The sequence below is a fragment of the Carcharhinus amblyrhynchos genome, chromosome 1 (assembly GCF_965287045.1).
Source record: "Carcharhinus amblyrhynchos chromosome 1, sCarAmb.v2.hapA, whole genome shotgun sequence".
NCBI classification, from domain to species: Eukaryota; Metazoa; Chordata; class Chondrichthyes; order Carcharhiniformes; family Carcharhinidae; genus Carcharhinus; species Carcharhinus amblyrhynchos.
In genome coordinates this window covers 1-17798 of record NC_137324.1, presented here as the reverse complement: position 1 = coordinate 17798, position 17798 = coordinate 1, and the positions used below count along the sequence as shown (strand labels likewise).

At 55.7% G+C, this 17798-nt stretch overlaps 1 protein-coding gene across 1 annotated transcript in view; it reads left to right on the top strand.

Moving 5' to 3' along the window:
* Positions 1–11803, top strand: part of LOC145348421 (disintegrin and metalloproteinase domain-containing protein 12-like) — a gene marked incomplete at its 3' end in the record, with an annotated part of 253493 nt that extends 241690 nt beyond the window's left edge. Inside the window, exon 21 of the mRNA XM_080196638.1 lies at positions 11672–11803. Within this exon, the coding sequence (XP_080052764.1) occupies positions 11672–11803 (132 nt within the window). The remainder of the gene's footprint in view (positions 1–11671) is intronic.
* Positions 11804–17798: the final 5995 nt, after the last annotated feature.

Here is a 17798-nt window from a genome sequence, read left to right as displayed (position 1 = left end):
AATGCGTATACTTTAATGCGAGGAGTATTCGCAATAAAGTGGATGAACTTGCAGCGTGGATCAGTACCTGGGACTTTGATGTTGTGGCCATTTCAGAGACATGGATAGAGCAGGGTCAGGAATGGTTGTTGCAGGTCCCGGGGTTCAAATGCTTCAGTCGGAGTAGAGAAGGAGGTAGAAGGGGGGGAGGGGTAGCATTATTAGTCAAGGACTGTATCACAGTGTCAGAGAGGAAGTTTGATGAGGACTTGTCTGTTGAGGTAGCATGGGCAGAGATCAGAAATAGGAGAGGAGAGGTCACCCTGTTGGGAGTCTTTTATAGACCTCCTAAAAGTTCTAGAGAGGTTGAGGAAAGGATTGCGGAGACGATCCTGGTTAGGAGTGAAAGTAATAGGGTAATTGTTATGGGGGACTTTAACTTTACTAATATTGATTGGAATTGCTATAGATCTAGCTCGTTAGAGGGGTCAGTTTTTGTACAAAGTGTGCAGGAAGGTTTTTTGACTCAGTATGTAGATAGGCCAACTAGAGGTGAGGCTATATTGGATTTGGTGCTGGGAAATGAGCCAGACCAGGTGCTAGACTTGGAAGTTGGGGTGCATTTTGGTGATAGTGACCACAATTCGGTTACGTTCACCTTAGTGATGGAAAGGGATAGGCATGAACCTCGGGTCAGTAGTTTTAGCTGGGGGGAAGGGTAATTATGAGGCTATTAGGAGAGAATTAGGAAGCATAGGTTGGACTCGGAGATTACAGGGACTGGGAACGTCCAAAATGTGGAGTTTTTTCAAGGAGCAGCTACTGCGAGTCCGTGATAGGTATGTCCCTGTCAGGCAAGGAGGAATTGGTAGATCTAGGGAACCGTGGTGCACCAAAAAAGTTGATTCGTTGGTTAAAAAGAAAAAGGAGGCTTATGTTTGGATGAGACTTGAGGGCTCAGGTAGTGCACTAGAAAGCTTCAGATTGGCTAGGAGGGAGTTGAAGAGTGAGTTAAGAAGGGCTAAAAGAGGACATGAGAAGACTTTGGCTGATAGGATTAAGGAGAATCCTAAGGCATTCTATAGGTATGTCAAGAACAGAAGGTTGGTTAGGGCAAGATTAGGGCCAGTTACAGACAGCAGAGGGAAGTTGTGTGTGGAACCGGAAGAGATTGGAGAGGCATTGAACCAATATTTCTCTTCAGTGTTCACGCAGGGGGACATGAATATAGCTGAGGAGGACACTGGGTTGCAGGGGTGTAAAATAGACAGTATTGCAGTTGATAAGGGGGATGTGCTGGATATTCTTGAGGGTTTGAAAATAGATAAGTCCCCTGGTCCGGATGGGATTTACCCTAGGATTCTCTGGGAGGCAAGAGAGGCGATTGCAGAGCCTCTGGCTCTGATCTTGAGGTTGTCGTTGGTCTCTGGTATAGTACCGGAAGATTGGAGGATAGCAAATGTTGTCCCATTGTTTAAGAAGGGGAACAGAGACTTCCCTGGGAATTATAGACCAGTGAGTCAAAACAAAGAACAAAGAACAACCCAGCACGGGAAACAGGCCCTTCGGCCCAACGAGCCCGCGCCGCCGCATCGCCCTACACCTATTCTACCCTGCATGTCTACGAATGGGACCCTACTCAGTCAGATTCAGGGAAGAAATAGTGTCAATTTGGTGGAAACCAATTAGCCTAAGAGCACATCTTTGGGGTGTGGGAGGAAACCGGAGCGCCCGGAGGAAACCCACGCAACCACAGGGAGAATGCGCAAACTCCCACAGACACAGGCCCAAATCCATGTGTCTGCACAGCTAGCAGTGCTAGTCACTGAGCTGTTGTGGAGCCCGTCTATCGGTCCAGGATCAAGCACACACACCGACATGAAGTACTAGGCCACTCCTGGACTTCCAAGAGCAGCCCACGCACAACCCGCCGTGTGCATGCCCCTCGCTTGACACGAGGTGGACCTCCACCTGTGGAATAAAGACAAAACATATTAGTTATACAGCCTGCCCTTCCGGTGTCTCCCGAGGTTTACCCTATTTAATAGCCCCTACCATATCCCTCCATTCCCGTTTCACTCATATGCCTATCTAACTGCATCTTAAACGAGTCCAACGTGCCTGCCTCCACCACCCTACTCGGTAGTGCATTCCAGACCCCCACAACTCTCTGTGTAAAGAACCTTCCTCTTACCTCCAAATTATACCTCCCCCCCCTCACCCTTAATTGATGACCTCTTGTGTTCGTACCCAGTCTAGGGAGCAGTCTCTCACTATTAACTCTATCTATTCCCTTCAGTATCTTATATACTTCTATCATGTCCCCTCTCAATCTCCGTCTTTCCAAGGAGAATAGCCCCAGTCTCTTCAGTCTCTCCTCGTAACCCAGTCCCCCCATGCCAGGCAACATCCTGGTAAACCTCCTCTGCACCCTTTCCAGAGACTCCACGTCCTTCCGGTAATAAGGTGACCAGAACTGGACGCAGTACTCCAAATGCGGTCTAACCAACGTTCTGTATAACTGAAGCATTAGACGGCAGCTTTTATACTCTAAGCCCCTTCCTATAAAGGCTAACATCCCATAAGCCTTCCTAACAACGTTCTCCACTTGTGACACAACCTTCATGGATTTGTGGACCTGCACTCCCAGGTCTCTCTGTACATCTATACTCCTAATCGGCCTACCTTTTATCACATAACTCCTCTCTGCATTATTCCTTCCAAAATGCATCACCTCGCATTTGTCAGGATTAAATGCCATCTGCCACCTATCTGCCCACTGCACCAACCTATCTATATCCTGTTGTATCACCTGACAATCCAGTTCTGTACCCGCCAACCCTGCCATCTTGGTGTCATCAGCAAACTTGCTGATCACACCACCTACTCCCTCTTCTAAGTCATTTATGTAGACTACAAAGAGGAGAGGTCCCAGTACTGAGCCCTGCGGCACACCACTGGTCACTGGCCTCCAGCCCGACAAGGTACCCTCCACAACTACCCTCTGTCTCCTATTTCCCAACCAGTTCTCAATCCACCTAACTACCTGGCCTCGTATCCCATGCGCCTTAACCTTTTCTACCAGCCTACCGTGAGGGACTTTGTCAAACGCCTTACTGAAATCCATGTAGATGACATCAACGGCTCTCCCATCGTCAACCGTTTTTGTCACCTCCTCAAAGAATTCCACCAGATTCGTAAGGCAAGACCTCCCTCTAACAAAGCCATGTTGCGTATCCCTAATCAGATCGCAACGCTCCAAATGCTCATACATCCTACCCCTAAGTATTTTTTCCATTAACTTCCCTACCACCGACGTCAAACTCACTGGCCTATAATTCCCAGGGTTATCCCTACTACCTTTTTTGAACAACGGGACCACATTTGCTACCCTCCAGTCTTCTGGGACCTCACCTGTGTCCAAAGAAGAGACAAAGATGTGCGCCAGAGGCCCAGCAATTTCATCTTTCGCCTCCCTAAGCAGCCTGGGATAAATACCATCAGGCCCCGGAGCTTTATCCGTCCTTACGCTACCTAAAAGCCCTAGCACTTCCTCTCTCGTAATAACTATATCCTGCAACTGAACCTCCGCTCCCTCCAAGAGTCTTACTTCTGTTGTGGGCAAGGTTTTAGAAAAAATTATTAGGGATAGGATTTATAGTTATTTGGAGAGTAATGAATTGATTGGAGATAGTCAGCATGGTTTTGTAGCGGGTCGGTCGTGCCTTACTAACCTTATTGAGTTTTTTGAGAAAGTGACCAAAGAGGTGGATGGGGGTAAGGCAGTTGATGTGGTATATATGGATTTTAGTAAGGCGTTTGATAAGGTTCACCATGGTAGGCTTCTGCAGAAAATGCAGATGTATGGGATTGAGGGTAATCTGGGAAATTGGATCAGGAATTGGCTAGCAGATAGGAGACAGAGGGTGGTGGTTGATGGTAAATATTCGTCATGGAGTTCGGTTACGAGTGGTGTGCCTCAGGGATCTGTTTTGGGGCCACTGCTGTTTGTAATTTTTATTAATGATCTGGATGAGGGTATAGTTGGGTGGATTAGTAAATTTGCTGATGACACCAAAGTCGGAGGTGTGGTAGATTGTGAGGAAGGGTGTCATAGTTTGCAGGGAGACTTAGACAGGTCGCAGAGCTGGGCCGAGAGGTGGCGGATGGAATTTAATGCGGAGAAGTGTGAGGTAATTCACTTTGGTAGGAATAACAGATGTGTCGAGTATAGGGCTAACGGGAGGACTTTGAATAGTGTGGATGAACAGAGGGATCTAGGTGTATGTGTACATAGATCCCTGAAAGTTGGGAATCAAGTAGAGGGCCTCCCCAGAGGCCCCCCAAGGTTCGTCGGCAGGGGCACAGAAAAATAGGAAGGAAGGGGAGACTGACTTAGAGGGACAGAACGGGGCTGGTAAGGTGATAGTGGTAGGGGATGGGAGGGTCCGAGGGATTGATAGGAGGTCCTGTGGGCAGGGGCGCGACTCCAGGATGGTGGTCTGCCTCCCTGGAGCAGGGGTAAAGGATATAATGGAAAGGGTAGAGGGAATTTTGAAAGGGGAGGGGACCCAGGCAGAGGTCATAGTACACGTAGGGGAGGGGGACATAGGAAGGTGGAGTAGGGGAGAGGTCCGTAGGCAATTTAGGGAGTTGGGGGCCAAACTAAAGAGCAGGACCTCCAGGGTGGCACTGTCTGGGTTGCTGCCCAGTACGAGCAGGGCAAAGAATGACGAGATCATGCAGTTGAATGCATGGTTGAGGGATTGGTGTAGGGTAGAGGGGTTTACTTTTGTGGATCACTGGGAGGTGTTTAGGAGAGAAAGGCAATTGTACAGGAGGGGTGGGGAGGATTTGAACGGGAGGGGGACTAGTGTCTTAGCCGGGAGGTTAGCTGGGGTGTTCAGGAATGATTTAAACTAATAGGGAGGGGGGGTGGGGAGGTGGCTGGGAGAGAGTCGGGTGAAAGGAAAATTATAAGGGAGAAGGTGGTTCCGAGGGACACTTGTGGGTTGAACTGTGTCTGTTTCAATGCTAGGAGTGTGGCAGGGAAAACTGATGAGCTTAGGGCCTTGATGTTTGTGAGGCAGTTAGATGTGGTGGCTGTAACGGAGACGTGGTTACGGGAAGGGCAGGACTGGCAGCTAAATGTTCCTGGGTACAAGTGTTTTAGGTGTGACAGAGGAGGGTTGAAGAGAGGTGGAGGGGTGGCACTGTTAGTCAAGGAAAACATCACAGTAGTGCAGAGGGAGGACGATATGGAAGAGACAGGGATTGAGTCACTGTGGGTGGAGTTGAGGAATAAAAAGGGAGAGATCACATTGCTAGGGGTGTACTATAGGCCACCCAACAGCCCAAAGTCAGTGGAGGAAGGCATTTGCAGGGGCATTTTGGACAGGTGCAGGAAGAATAGAGTGGCTGTAGTGGGTGATTTTAATTTTCCCGGAGTGAATTGGAGGGGGCCCAGAGCTGGGGGAACAGAGGGAGAGGAGTTTGTGAAATGTGTTATGGAAGGGTCTCTAGAGCAGTATGTAACTAGCCCGACTAGGGGAGGGGCTATACTGGATTTAGTGTTGGGAAACGAGCCGGGGCAGGTGGGTGAGGTAGAGGTAGGCGAACATGTGGCGAACAGTGACCACAAGTCCGTCTACTTTAGGATAAAAATGGAAAGGGACGAGTGCCGTCCGAACGGGAGTGTGCTGAACTGGGGAAAGGCGAGCTATGGCAGGATTAGGAGGGAGCTGCAGGACACTGATTGGGAGGGACTGTTAGCTGGCAAGTCCACGGTTGGCAAGTGGGAGGCTTTTAAGGGCAAAATGAAATGGTTGCAGGGGAGGTATGTTCCGGTTAAGCGAAAGGATGGGAAAGGTAGGATTAGAGAGCCGTGGATTACGGGGGATATTGAAGACTTGGTCAGGAAGAAGAGGGAGGCGTATGTTAGGTCAAAACAACTGGGTACGGAGAGTGCGCTGGAGGAATATAGAGAGAGTAGGAGGGAGCTAAAAAGGGGAATTAGAAGGGCGAAGAGAGGACATGAGATGGCTTTGGCTGGTAGGATTAAGGAAAATCCAAAGGAATTTTATTCCTATATTAGAGGCAAGAGAGTAGTTAGAGGGAAAATTGGCCCTCTTAGGGACAAGAGTGGAGAGTTGTGTATTGAGTAGGAGGGAATGGGGGAGCTCCTGAATGAATACTTTGCGTCGGTATTCACGAAGGAGAGGGGTTCGGAATCGTGCGGTCTCTTGGAGGGAGCGGAGGTTCAGTTGCAGGATATAGTTATTACGAGAGAGGAAGTGCTAGGGCTTTTAGGTAGCGTAAGGACGGATAAAGCTCCGGGGCCTGATGGTATTTATCCCAGGCTGCTTAGGGAGGCGAAAGATGAAATTGCTGGGCCTCTGGCGCAAATCTTTGTCTCTTCTTTGGACACAGGTGAGGTCCCAGAAGACTGGAGGGTAGCAAATGTGGTCCCGTTGTTCAAAAAAGGTAGTAGGGATAACCCTGGGAATTATAGACCGGTGAGTTTGACGTCGGTGGTCGGGAAGTTAATGGAAAAAATACTTAGGGGTAGGATGTATGAGCATTTGGAGCATTGCGATCTGATTAGGGATACGCAACATGGCTTTGTTAGAGGGAGGTCTTGCCTTACGAATCTGGTGGAATTCTTTGAGGAGGTGACAAAAACGGTTGACGATGGGAGAGCCGTTGATGTCATCTATATGGATTTCAGTAAGGCGTTTGACAAAGTCCCTCACGGTAGGCTGGTAGAAAAGGTTAAGGCGCATGAGATACGAGGCCAGGTAGCTAGGTGGATTGAGAACTGGCTGGGAAATAGGAGACAGAGGGTAGTTGTGGAGGGGACCTTGTCGGGCTGGAGGCCAGTGACCAGTGGTGTGCCGCAGGGCTCAGTACTGGGACCTCTCCTCTTTGTAGTCCACATAAATGACTTGGAAGAGGGCGTAGGTGGTGTGATCAGCAAGTTTGCTGATGACACCAAGATGGCAGGGTTGGCGGGTACGGAACTGGATTGTCAGGTGATACAACAGGATATAGATAGGTTGGTGCAGTGGGCAGATAGGTGGCAGATGGCATTTAATCCTGACAAATGCGAGGTGATGCATTTTGGAAGGAATAATGCAGAGAGGAGCTATGTGATAAAAGGTAGGCCGATTAGGAGTATAGACATACAGAGGGACCTGGGAGTGCAGGTTCACAAATCCATGAAGGTTGCGTCACAAGTGGAGAAGGTTATTAGGAAGGCGTATGGAATGTTAGCCTTTATAGGAAGGGGCATAGAGTATAAAAGCTGCCGTCTAATGCTTCAGTTGTACAGAACGTTGGTTAGACCGCATTTGGAGTACTGCGTCCAGTTCTGGTCACCTTACTACTGGAAGGATGTGGAGTCTCTGGAAAGGGTGCAGAGGAGGTTTACCAGGATGTTGCCTGGCATGGGGGGACTGGGTTACGAGGAGAGGTTGAAGAAACTGGGACTATTCTCCTTGGAAAGACGGAGATTGAGAGGGGACATGATAGAAGTATATAAGATACTGAAGGGAATAGATAGAGTTAATAGTGAGAGACTGCTCCCTAGACTGGGTACGAACACGAGAGGTCATGATTTAAGGGTGAGGGGGGAGAGGTATAATTTGGAGGTGAGAAGAAGGTTCTTTACGCAGAGAGTTGTGGGGGTCTGGAATGCGCTACCGAGTAGGGTGGTGGAGGCAGGAACGTTGGACTCGTTTAAGATGCAGTTAGATAGGCACATGAGTGAAACGAGAATGGAGGGATATGGTAGGGGCTATTAAATAGGGTTAAACCTCGGGAGACACCGGAAAGGCAGGCTGTAAGATTAATATTTTTGTCTTTATTCCACAGGTGGAGGTCCACCTCGTGTCAAACGAGGGGCATGCACACGGCGGGGTTGTGCGTGGGCTGCTCTTGGAAGTTCCAGGAGTGACCTAGTACTTCATGTCGGTGTGTGTGCTTGATCCTGGACCGGTAGACGGGCGCCGCAACAGCTCAGTGACTAGCACTGCTAGCTGTGCAGATACATGGATTTGGGCCTGTGTCTGTGGGAGTTTGCGCATTCTCCCTGTGGTTGCGTGGGTTTCCTCCGGGCGCTCCGGTTTCCTCCCACACCCCAAAGATGTGCTCTTAGGCTAATCGGCTTTTACCAAATTGACACTATTTCTTCCCTGAATCTGACTGAGTAGGGTTCCATTCGTAGACATGCAGGGTAGAATAGGTGTAGGGTGATGCGGCGGCGCGGGCTCATTGGGCCGAAGGGCCTGTTTCCCGTGCTGGGTTGTTCTTTGTTCTTTGTATAAGGTTGTTAAGAAGGCATACGGTGTCTTGGCGTTTATTGGTAGGGGGAGGGATTGAATTTAGGAGTCGCAGCGTCATGTTGCAACTGTACACAACTCTGGTGTGGCCGCACTTGGAGTACTGTGTGCAGTTCTGGTCCCCACATTACAGGAAGGATGTGGAGGCTTTGGAGAGGGTGCAGAGGAGGTTTACCAGGATGTTGCCTGGTATGGAGGGGAGGTCCTATCAGGAGAGACTGAGGATTTGGGGTTGTTTTCGCTGGAAAGAAGGCGGCTAAGAGGGGATCTTATTGAAACATATAAGATGATTAGAGATTTAGATAGGGTGGATAGTGATAGCCTTTTTCCTCGGATGGAGAAAGCTAGCACGAGGGGGCATGGCTTTAAATTAAGAGGGGTTAGTTATAGGACGGATGTCAGGGGTAGGTTCTTTACCCAGAGGGTGGTGAGGGATTGGAATGCCCTGCCTGCTGCAGTTGTAAATGCGCCTCGTTTGGGGGCGTTAAGAGATCCGTGGATAGGTTTATGGATGGAAAGGGATTGGTTTTGGTTAGTGGGTCATTGTTTTTTAACTGGTCGGCGCAACATCGTGGGCCGAAGGGCCTGTTCTGCGCTGTAACGATCTATGTTCTGTGTTTTATAGAATGCTGAAATGTGCAGTGACATGGTACATGGAGCTTAATACAGAGAAATGTGAAATAATTCACTTTGTGAGGAACATGCAGAGATAATGTCCTCTTCATATCATGGCTCTGAGAGAGTGCTGATGTTGTGGTGCTACTGACACATTTTGCAATCTTACCTTGGTACCAGCTTCTGATGTCTTTAACATAATCATTAACATTTCTTTTGACTTGTCACCATAACACCAATGTCCAATTTCTCCAATTCCTCTGATTTTGCCCCACCCCCTGTTTAACATTATATATATATATCACAAAAAGGAAAAATACTGGAAAATCTCAGCAGGTCTGGCAGCATCTGTAAGGAGAGAAAACAGCTGACATTTTCAGTCCAGATGACCCTTTATCAAAGCTCAACATAAGAACATAAGAAATAGGAGCAGGAGTAGGCCATCTAGCCCTTCGAGCCTGCCCCGCCATTCAATAAGATCCTGGCTGATCTCTCGTGGCTCAGTTCCACTTTCCCGCCCTCTCCCCATAACCCTTAATCCCCTCTCTTATCAAGAACCCATCAACCCGCTTCTTAAAAATATTTAGCGAGGCAGCCTTCACCACCTCGACGGGCAGAGGATTCCAGAGATTCACCACCCTTTGAGTGAAGAAGTTCCTCCTCAACTCCGTTCTAAACTGCCTCCCCTTTATCTTGAGGCTGTGCCCCCTAGTCCTACTGTCTTTTTTGAGCGGGAAGAGTCTCTCCACCTCTATCCTATCCATCCCATTCATCATCTTATACGTCTCAATGAGATCTCCCCTCATTCTTCTAAACTCTAACGAGTACAAGCCTAGTTTATTCAGCCTCTCCTCATAGCTCAATCCCCTCAACTCCGGTATCAGCCTAGTAAACCTCCTCTGCACTCCCTCCAGGGCCAAAATATCCTTGCGCAGGTGCGGCGCCCAAAACTGCACACAGTACTCCAGCTGTGGCCTCACCAATGCCCTATACAGCTGCAGCAAGACCTCCCTACTTTTATATTCAATCCCCCTCGCTATGAAGGCCAGCATCCCATTCGCCTTCCTGACCACCTGCTGCACCTGCAAGCTGGGTTTTGCGATTCATGCACAAGGACCCCGAGGTCCCTCTGCACCGTCGCCTGCTGCAGTTTTCGCCACGTAAGTAATAGTCCTTCCTACCATTCTTCCTACCAAAGTGGACCACCTCACACTTGCCAACATTAAATTCCATTTGCCAGTTCCTGGCCCATTCGCCCAGCCTATCTAGATCCTTCTGCAGACTCTCCACACCCTCCGCACAATTGAAAGTGAATTTGATGTTGAGACTGGAAGGCTGTAAAGTGCCTGGCCGGAAGATGAGATGCTGTTCCTCCAGTTTGTGTTCACTGGAACATTGCAGCAGGTCAAGGACAGACACGTGGCCATGGGAGCAGGATCGTGTGTTAAAATGACAAACAACGGAAGGTCAGGGTCCTGATTGTGCACAGACCGAAGGTGCTCAGCAGAGTGATTACCCAGTCTACCTTGGTCTCTCCAGTATAGAGGAGACCACATCTTCCAGCTCAGCACTTTACAGGCTTCCGGTCTCAACATCAAATTCAACAACTTCAGATGATTAGCTCCATCCCACCTCAACCCCTCTGTTTTCATTTTATGCAATTTTTTTACTGTTCTCTACCTTTATTTTTTTATTGTCCTTCTTCATTTTTCTTGCCTCCCTCCCTATTTTATCCCTCTTTCCTTACTTTTACTCCCCCTTTCATCTTTCATAATTCACTCTGATTTTAGCTTCTCTGCCATTTGGCCGTTCACACCCTTTATTCTCTCTCTGGAGCATTCGCAGCATTTTCTGTGGCTATGACTCATCTTTCATTCCCACACCTGCAGTTTGAATGTCTCCCATTTTCTATGCCTTTTAGCTTTGAGAAGGCAATTGTATGCTGGCATTCATAGGGAGAGGATTTGAGTGGAGGAATAGGGATGTTTTGCTGCAATTGTATAGGCATTGGTGAGTCCACACCTGGAGTATTGTGTGCAGTTTAGTGTCCTTATCTGAGGAAGGATGCCCTTGCTATAGAGGGAGTACAGCAAAGGTTACAGGCTGATTCCTGGGATGGCAGCTCTGTCATATGAGGAGAGATTAAATCAGTTAGAATTATATTCGCTGGAGTTTAGGGGGCGGGGGGGTGGGGTGCGGATGTGATGGTGGTTCTCCCACCCCGCTGTGCAAATTTGCTAGCATGGCGGGATGGGAGAATCTTGCAGCTGGGTATGCAAGGGATTCGCGTGTGAGTTCCGCCGGATTTCTGGCACCAGCAAATCCATGCTGGAAACAGGTAAATGACTTGAATATAACTTCAACCTGATTTGAATGTGATTAGACTCGGGGAGGTTAAATCCAAGGACGTGTCAGGCTCCAGACTCAGTACTCCACCAGTCGGACTTTAGGGAGATGCCAGTGGGTTCTTACAGATCTATGGGGTGTTCACGGTGTCCCCTCCGAGAATGCTGGTCCAGTTCCCACGGCAACTGGGCACCAGTGAAATCAATTAGAGGCAACGCACAACTTCACAAATTGCTGGCTGTCCCAGCTGGAGGCATCTGGGTTAAACCCTGTGTGTGAGTTACACAAACCAGCTTCAGAACTGAATAACATTGAATCCTGAACTTTGATGGAAGGTAGTGGGTGTGCGATATCTTCACCTCTTCTATCTCCTTCCTCCCCAAATACAACAGACTGGACTGCGGTGATCATTGCCGTTGTGGTGATCGTCTCAATACTGTTAACGCTGACTGCAATCTTCACTTACATCTTTGTAAAGAAAGCAGCAACAGAGCGTTCCACCACTGGGGAATCACCAGGACCAGGTAATCAGGGGAGTGTGAGTGTCGGGGGGAGGGAGTGTGAGTGTCGGGGGGGAGTGTGAGTGTCGGGGGGGAGGGGAGTGTGAGTTGTCGGGGAGGAGTGTGAGTGTCGGGGGGGAGGGAGTGTGAGTGTCGGGGAGGAGTGTGAGTGTCGGGGGGGGGAGTGTGAGTGTCGGGGGGGAGGGAGTGTGAGTGTGGGGGGGGAGTGTGAGTGTCGGTGGGGAGGGAGTGTGAGTGTCGGGGGGAGTGTGAGTGTCGGGGGGGGAGTGTGAGCGTCGGGGGGGAGTGTGAGTGTCCGGGGGGAGGAGTGTGAGTGTCGGGGAGGGAGTGTGAGTGTCGGGGGGGGAGTGTGAGTGTCGGGGGGGGAGGGAGTGTGAGTGTGGGGGGGGAGTGTGAGTGTCGGTGGGGAGGGAGTGTGAGTGTCGGGGGGGAGTGTGAGTGTCGGGGGGGGAGTGTGAGCGTCTGGGGGACTGTGGGAGCGTGAGCGTCGGGGAGGGAATGGGAATTTGAGTGTCTGGCGGGGAGTGGGAGTGTTGGGGGGGCAGTGGGAGTGTGAGCGTCGGGGGGGAGTGTGAGTGTGAGCGTCGGGGGGAGTGTGAGTGTGAGCGTCGGGGGGGCCTTGGGAGTGTGAGCGTCGGGGGGAGTGTGAGTTGTGAGCGTCGGGGGGGCCTTGGAGTGTGAGTGTCGGGGGGGCCTTGGGAGTGTGAGCGTCGGGGGGGGAGTGTGAGTGTCGGGGGGGAGTGTGAGTGTGAGTGTCGGGGGGGAGTGTGAGTGTGAGTGTCGGGGGGGAGTGTGAGTGTGGAGCGTCGGGGGGGGAGTGTGAGTGTGAGTGTCGGGGGTGAGTGTGAGTGTGAGCGTCGGGGGCGGAGTGTGAGTGTGAGTGTCGGGGGGGAGGTGAGTGTGAGTGTCGGGGGGGAGTGTGAGCGTCGGGGGGGCCTTGGGAGTGTGAGTGTCGGGGGGGGAGTGTGAGTGTCGGGGGGGGAGTGTGAGTGTGAGTGTCGGGGGGGAGTTGTGGTGAGTGTGAGTGTCGGGGGGGAGTGTGAGTGTGAGCGTCGGGGGGGAGTGTGAGTGTGAGTGTCGGGGGTGAGTGTGAGTGTGAGCGTCGGGGGGGAGTGTGAGTGTGAGTGTCGGGGGGGAGTGTGAGTGTGAGCGTCGGGGGGGCCTTGGGAGTGTGAGTGTCGGGGGGCCTTGGGAGTGTGAGTGTCGGGGGGGGCCTGGGGAGTGTGAGCGTCGGGGGGGCCTTGGGAGTGTGAGCGTCGGGGGGGGAGTGTGAGCGTCGGGGGGCCTTGGGAGTATGAGTGTCGGGGGGGGAGTGTGAGTGTCGGGGGGGGGAGTGTGAGTGTGAGTGTCGGGGGGGGAGTGTGAGTGTGAGTGTCGGTGGGGGGAGTGGGAGTGTGAGCGTCGGGGGGGCGGTGGGAGTGTGAGTGTCGGGGGGGCCGTGGGAGTGTGAGTGTCGGGGGGCCGTGGGGAGTGGTGAGCGTCGGGGGGAGTGTGAGTGTGAGTGTCGGGGGGCCGTGGGAGTGTGAGCGTCGGGGGGGAGGTGTGAGTGAGCGTCGGGGGCCGTGGGAGTGTGAGTGTCGGGGGGGCCGTGGAGTGTGAGCGTCGGGGGGGCCGTGGAGTGTGAGCGTCGGGGGGGAGTGTGAGGTGAGTGTCGGGGGGCCGTGGGAGTGTGAGCGTCGGGGGGGAGTGTGAGTGTGAGTGTCGGGGGGGAGTGTGAGTGTGAGTGTCGGGGGGCCGTGGGAGTGTGAGCGTCGGGGGGGGAGTGTGAGTGTGAGTGTCGGGGGGCCGTGGGAGTGGTGAGCGTCGGGGGGGGAGTGTGAGTGTGAGCGTCGGGGGGGGTGTGAGTGTGAGTGTCGGGGGCCGTGGGAGTGTGAGCGTCGGGGGGGCCGTGGGAGTGTGAGCGTCGGGGGGGGAGTGTGAGTGTGAGTGTCGGGGGCCGTGGGAGTGTGAGCGCGGGGGGGAGTGTGAGTGTGAGTGTCGGGGGCCGTGGGAGTGTGAGCGTCGGGGGGGAGTGTGAGTGTGAGCGTCGGGGGGCCTTGGGAGTGTGAGCGTCGGGGGGGCTGTGGAAGTGTGAGCGTCGGGGGGCTGTGGGAGTGTGAGTGTCGGGGGAGTGTGAGTGTGAGTGTCGGGGGGGCATGGGGAGTGTCGGGGGGAGTGTGAGCGTCGGGGGGCTGTGGGAGTGTGAGCGTCGGGGGGGAGTGAGTGTTGTGAGTGTCGGGGGGCTGTGGGAGTGTGAGCGTCGGGGGGGAGTGTGAGTGTGAGTGTCGGGGGGGGGCAGTGGGAGTGTGAGCGTCGGGGGGCAGTGGGAGTGTGAGCGTCGGGGGGGCTGTGGGAGTGTGAGCGTCGGGGGGCAGTGGGAGTGTGAGCGTCGGGGGGCTGTGGGAGTGTGAGCGTCGGGGGGGGAGTGTGAGTGTGAGTGTCGGGGGGGCAGTGGGAGTGTGAGTGTCGGGGGGGGAGTGTGAGTGTGAGTGTCGGGGGGCCTTGGGAGTGTGAGCGTCGGGGGGGCAGTGGGAGTGTGAGCGTCGGGGGGGCAGTGTGAGTGTGAGCGTCGGGGGGGCAGTGGGAGTGTGAGCGTCGGGGGGGGAGTGTGAGTGTGAGCGTCGGGGGGAGTGTGAGTGTGAGCGTTGCGGGGCCGTGGGAGTGTGAGCGTCGGGGGGGGAGTGTGAGTGTGAGTGTCGGGGGGCCGTGGAGTGTGAGCGTCGGGGGGGAGTGTGAGTGTGAGTGTCGGGGGGGGCCGTGTGAGTGTGAGTGTCGGGGGGGCTGTGGGAGTGTGAGCGTAGGGGGGGGCCGTGGGAGTGTGAGTGTCGGGGGGCTGTGGGAGTGTGAGCGTCGGGGGGAGTGTGAGTGTGAGTGTCGGGGGGCCGTGGGAGTGTGAGCGTCGGGGGGGAGTGTGAGTGTGAGCGTCGGGGGGGCCTTGGGAGTGTGAGCGTCGGGGGGGGAGTGTGAGTGTGAGCGTCGGGGGGCCTTGGGAGTGTGAGCGTCTGGGGGGGCTGTGGAAGTGTGAGCGGTTGGGGGGCTGTGGGAGTGTGAGTGTCGGGGGGGAGTGTGAGCGTCGGGGGGCTGTGCGAGTGTGAGCGTCGGGGGGGGAGTGTGAGTGTGAGTGTCGGGGGGGCAGTGGGAGTGTCGGGGGGGGAGTGTGAGCGTCGGGGGGTGCTGTGCGAGTGTGAGCGTCGGGGGGGAGTGTGAGTGTGAGCGTCGGGGGGGCTGTGGGAGTGTGAGCGTCGGGGGGGCAGTGGAGTGTGAGCGTGGGGGGGGAGTTGTGAGTGTGAGCGTCGGGGGGGCGAGTGGGAGTGTGAGCGTCGGGGGGCAGTGGGAGTGTGAGCGTCGGGGGCTGTGGGAGTGTGAGCGTCGGGGGGCAGTGGGAGTGTGAGCGTCGGGGGGGGAGTGTGAGTGTGAGCGCCGGGGGGGGAGTGTGAGTGTGAGCGTCGGGGGGGCTGTGGGGAGTGTGAGCGTCGGGGGGGGGAGTGTGAGTGTGAGTGTCGGGGGGGCAGTGGGAGTGTGAGTGTCGGGGGGGAGTGTGAGTGTGAGTGTCAGGGGGGCCTTGGAGTGTGAGCGTCGGGGGGGCAGTGGAGTGTGAGCGTCGGGGGGGCAGTGTGAGTGTGAGCGTCGGGGGGGCTAGGGAGTGTGAGCGTCGGGGGGGAGTGTGAGTGTGAGCGTCGGGGGGGGAGTGTGAGTGTGAGCGTTGCGGGCGCGTGGGAGTGTGAGCGTCGGGGGGGCCGTGTGGGTGTGAGCGTCGGGGGGGCTGTGGGAGTGGTGAGACGTCGGGGGGCAGTGAGTGGAGTGTGAGCGTACGGGGGGGGAGTTGTGAGCGTGAGTGTCGGGGGGGTCCTTGGGATACTCTCGATGTGTCGGGGGGGCCTTGGGAGTGTGAGCATCGGGGGGGCAGTGGGAGTGTGAGCGTCGGGGGGGGAGTGTGAGTGTGAGCGTCGGGGGGGGCAGTGGGAGTGTGAGCGTCGGGGGGGCCTTGGGAGTGTGAGCGTCGGGGGGGGCAGTGGGAGTGTGAGCGTCGGGGGGGTTGTGTGAGTGTGAGTGTCGGGGGGGCCTTGGGAGTGTGAGTGTCGGGGGGGAGTGTGAGTGTGAGCGTCGGGGGGGCAGTGGGAGTGTGAGCGTCGGGGGGGCTGTGGGAGTGTGAGTGTCGGGGGGCCTTGGGAGTGTGAGCGTCGGGGGGGCTGTGTGAGTGTGAGCGTTGGGGGGGCTGTGGGAGTGTGAGTGTCGGGGGGGAGTGTGAGCGTCGGGGGGGGCTGTGCGAGTGTGAGCGTTGGGGGGGAGTGTGAGTGTCGGGGGGCTGTGGGAGTGTGAGCGTCGGGGGGGAGTGTGAGTGTCGGGGCAGCTGTGGGAGTGTGAGCGTCGGGGGGGGAGTGTGAGTGTGAGTGTCGGGGGGGCTGTGGGAGTGTGAGCGTCGGGGGGCCTTGGGAGTGTGAGCGTCGGGGGGGCCTTGGGAGTGTGAGCGTCGGGGGGGAGTGTGAGTGTGAGTGTCGGGGGGGCTGTGGGAGTGTGAGCGTCGGGGGGGGAGTGGGAGTGTGAGCGTCGGGGGGGCTGTGGGAGTGTGAGCGTCGGGGGGGCTGTGGGAGTGTGAGCGTCGGGGGGGGAGTGTGAGTGTGAGTGTCGGGGGGGCCTTGGGAGTGTGAGCGTCGGGGGGGGGGAGTGTGAGTGTGAGCGTCGGGGGGGCCTTGGGAGTGTGAGCGTTGGGGGGGGCAGTGGGAGTGTGAGCGTCGGGGGGGCAGTGGGAGTGTGAGCGTCGGGGGGGGCAGTGGGAGTGTGAGCGTCGGGGGGGAGTGTGAGTGTGAGCGTCGGGGGGGCAGTGGGAGTGTGAGCGTCGGGGGGGGAGTGTGAGTGTGAGCGTCGGGGGGGCCTTGGAGTGTGAGTGTCGGGGGGGCTGTGGGAGTGTGAGCGTCGGGGGGGGAGTGTGAGTGTGAGTGTCGGGGGGACAGTGGGAGTGTGAGTGTCGGGGGGGCCTTGGGAGTGTGAGCGTCGGGGGGGCAGTGGGAGTGTGAGCGTCGGGGGGGAGTGTGAGTGTGAGCGTCGGGGGGGGCTGTGGGAGTGTGAGTGTCTGGGGGGCTTGGGAGTGTGAGCGTCGGGGGGGGCAGTGGGAGTGTGAGCGTCGGGGGGGAGTGTGAGCGTCGGGGGGGGAGTGTGAGTGTGAGTGTCGGGGGGCTGTGGGAGTGTGAGTGTCGGGGGGCCTTGGGAGTGTGAGCGTCGGGGGGGAGTGTGAGTGTTGAGTGTCGGGGGGGCAGTGGGAGTGTGAGCGTCGGGGGGCCGTGGGAGTGTGAGCGTCGGGGGGGAGTGTGAGCGTTGGGGGGGCTGTGCGAGTGTGAGCGTTGGGGGGGCTGTGGGAGTGTGAGTGTCGGGGGGGGAGTGTGAGTGTGAGTGTCGGGGGGACCTTGGGAGTATGAGTGTCGGGGGGGCTGTGGGAGTGTGAGCGTCGGGGGGGCGTGGGAGTGTGAGCGTCGGGGGGGAGTGTGAGCGTTGGGGGGCAGTGGGAGTGTGAGCGTCGGGGGGGCAGTGGGAGTGTGAGCGTCGGGGGGCAGTGAGTGTGTGAGTGTCGGGGGGGCTGTGGGAGTGTGAGCGTCGGGGGGGGAGTGTGTGTGTGAGTGTCAGGGGGGCTGTGGGAGTGTGAGCGTCGGGGGGGCAGTGGGAGTGTGCGTGTGGGGGGGGAGTGTGAGTGTGAGTGTCGGGGGGGCAGTGGGAGTGTGAGCGTCGGGGGGCAGTGGGAGTGTGAGTGTCGGGGGGCAGTGGAGTGTGAGCGTCGGGGGGGAGTGTGTGTGTGAGTTGTCAGGGGGGCTGTGGGAGTGTGAGCGTCGGGGGGGCCTTGGGAGTGTGAGTGTCGGGGGGGGAGTGTGAGTGTGAGTGTCGGGGGGCTGTGGGAGTGTGAGCGTGGGGGGGAGTGTGAGTGTGAGTGTCGGGGGGGCAGTGGGAGTGTGAGCGTCGGGGGGGAGTGTGAGTGTGAGTGTCGGGGGCAGTGGAGTGTGAGCGTCGGGGGGGCAGTGGGAGTGTGAGT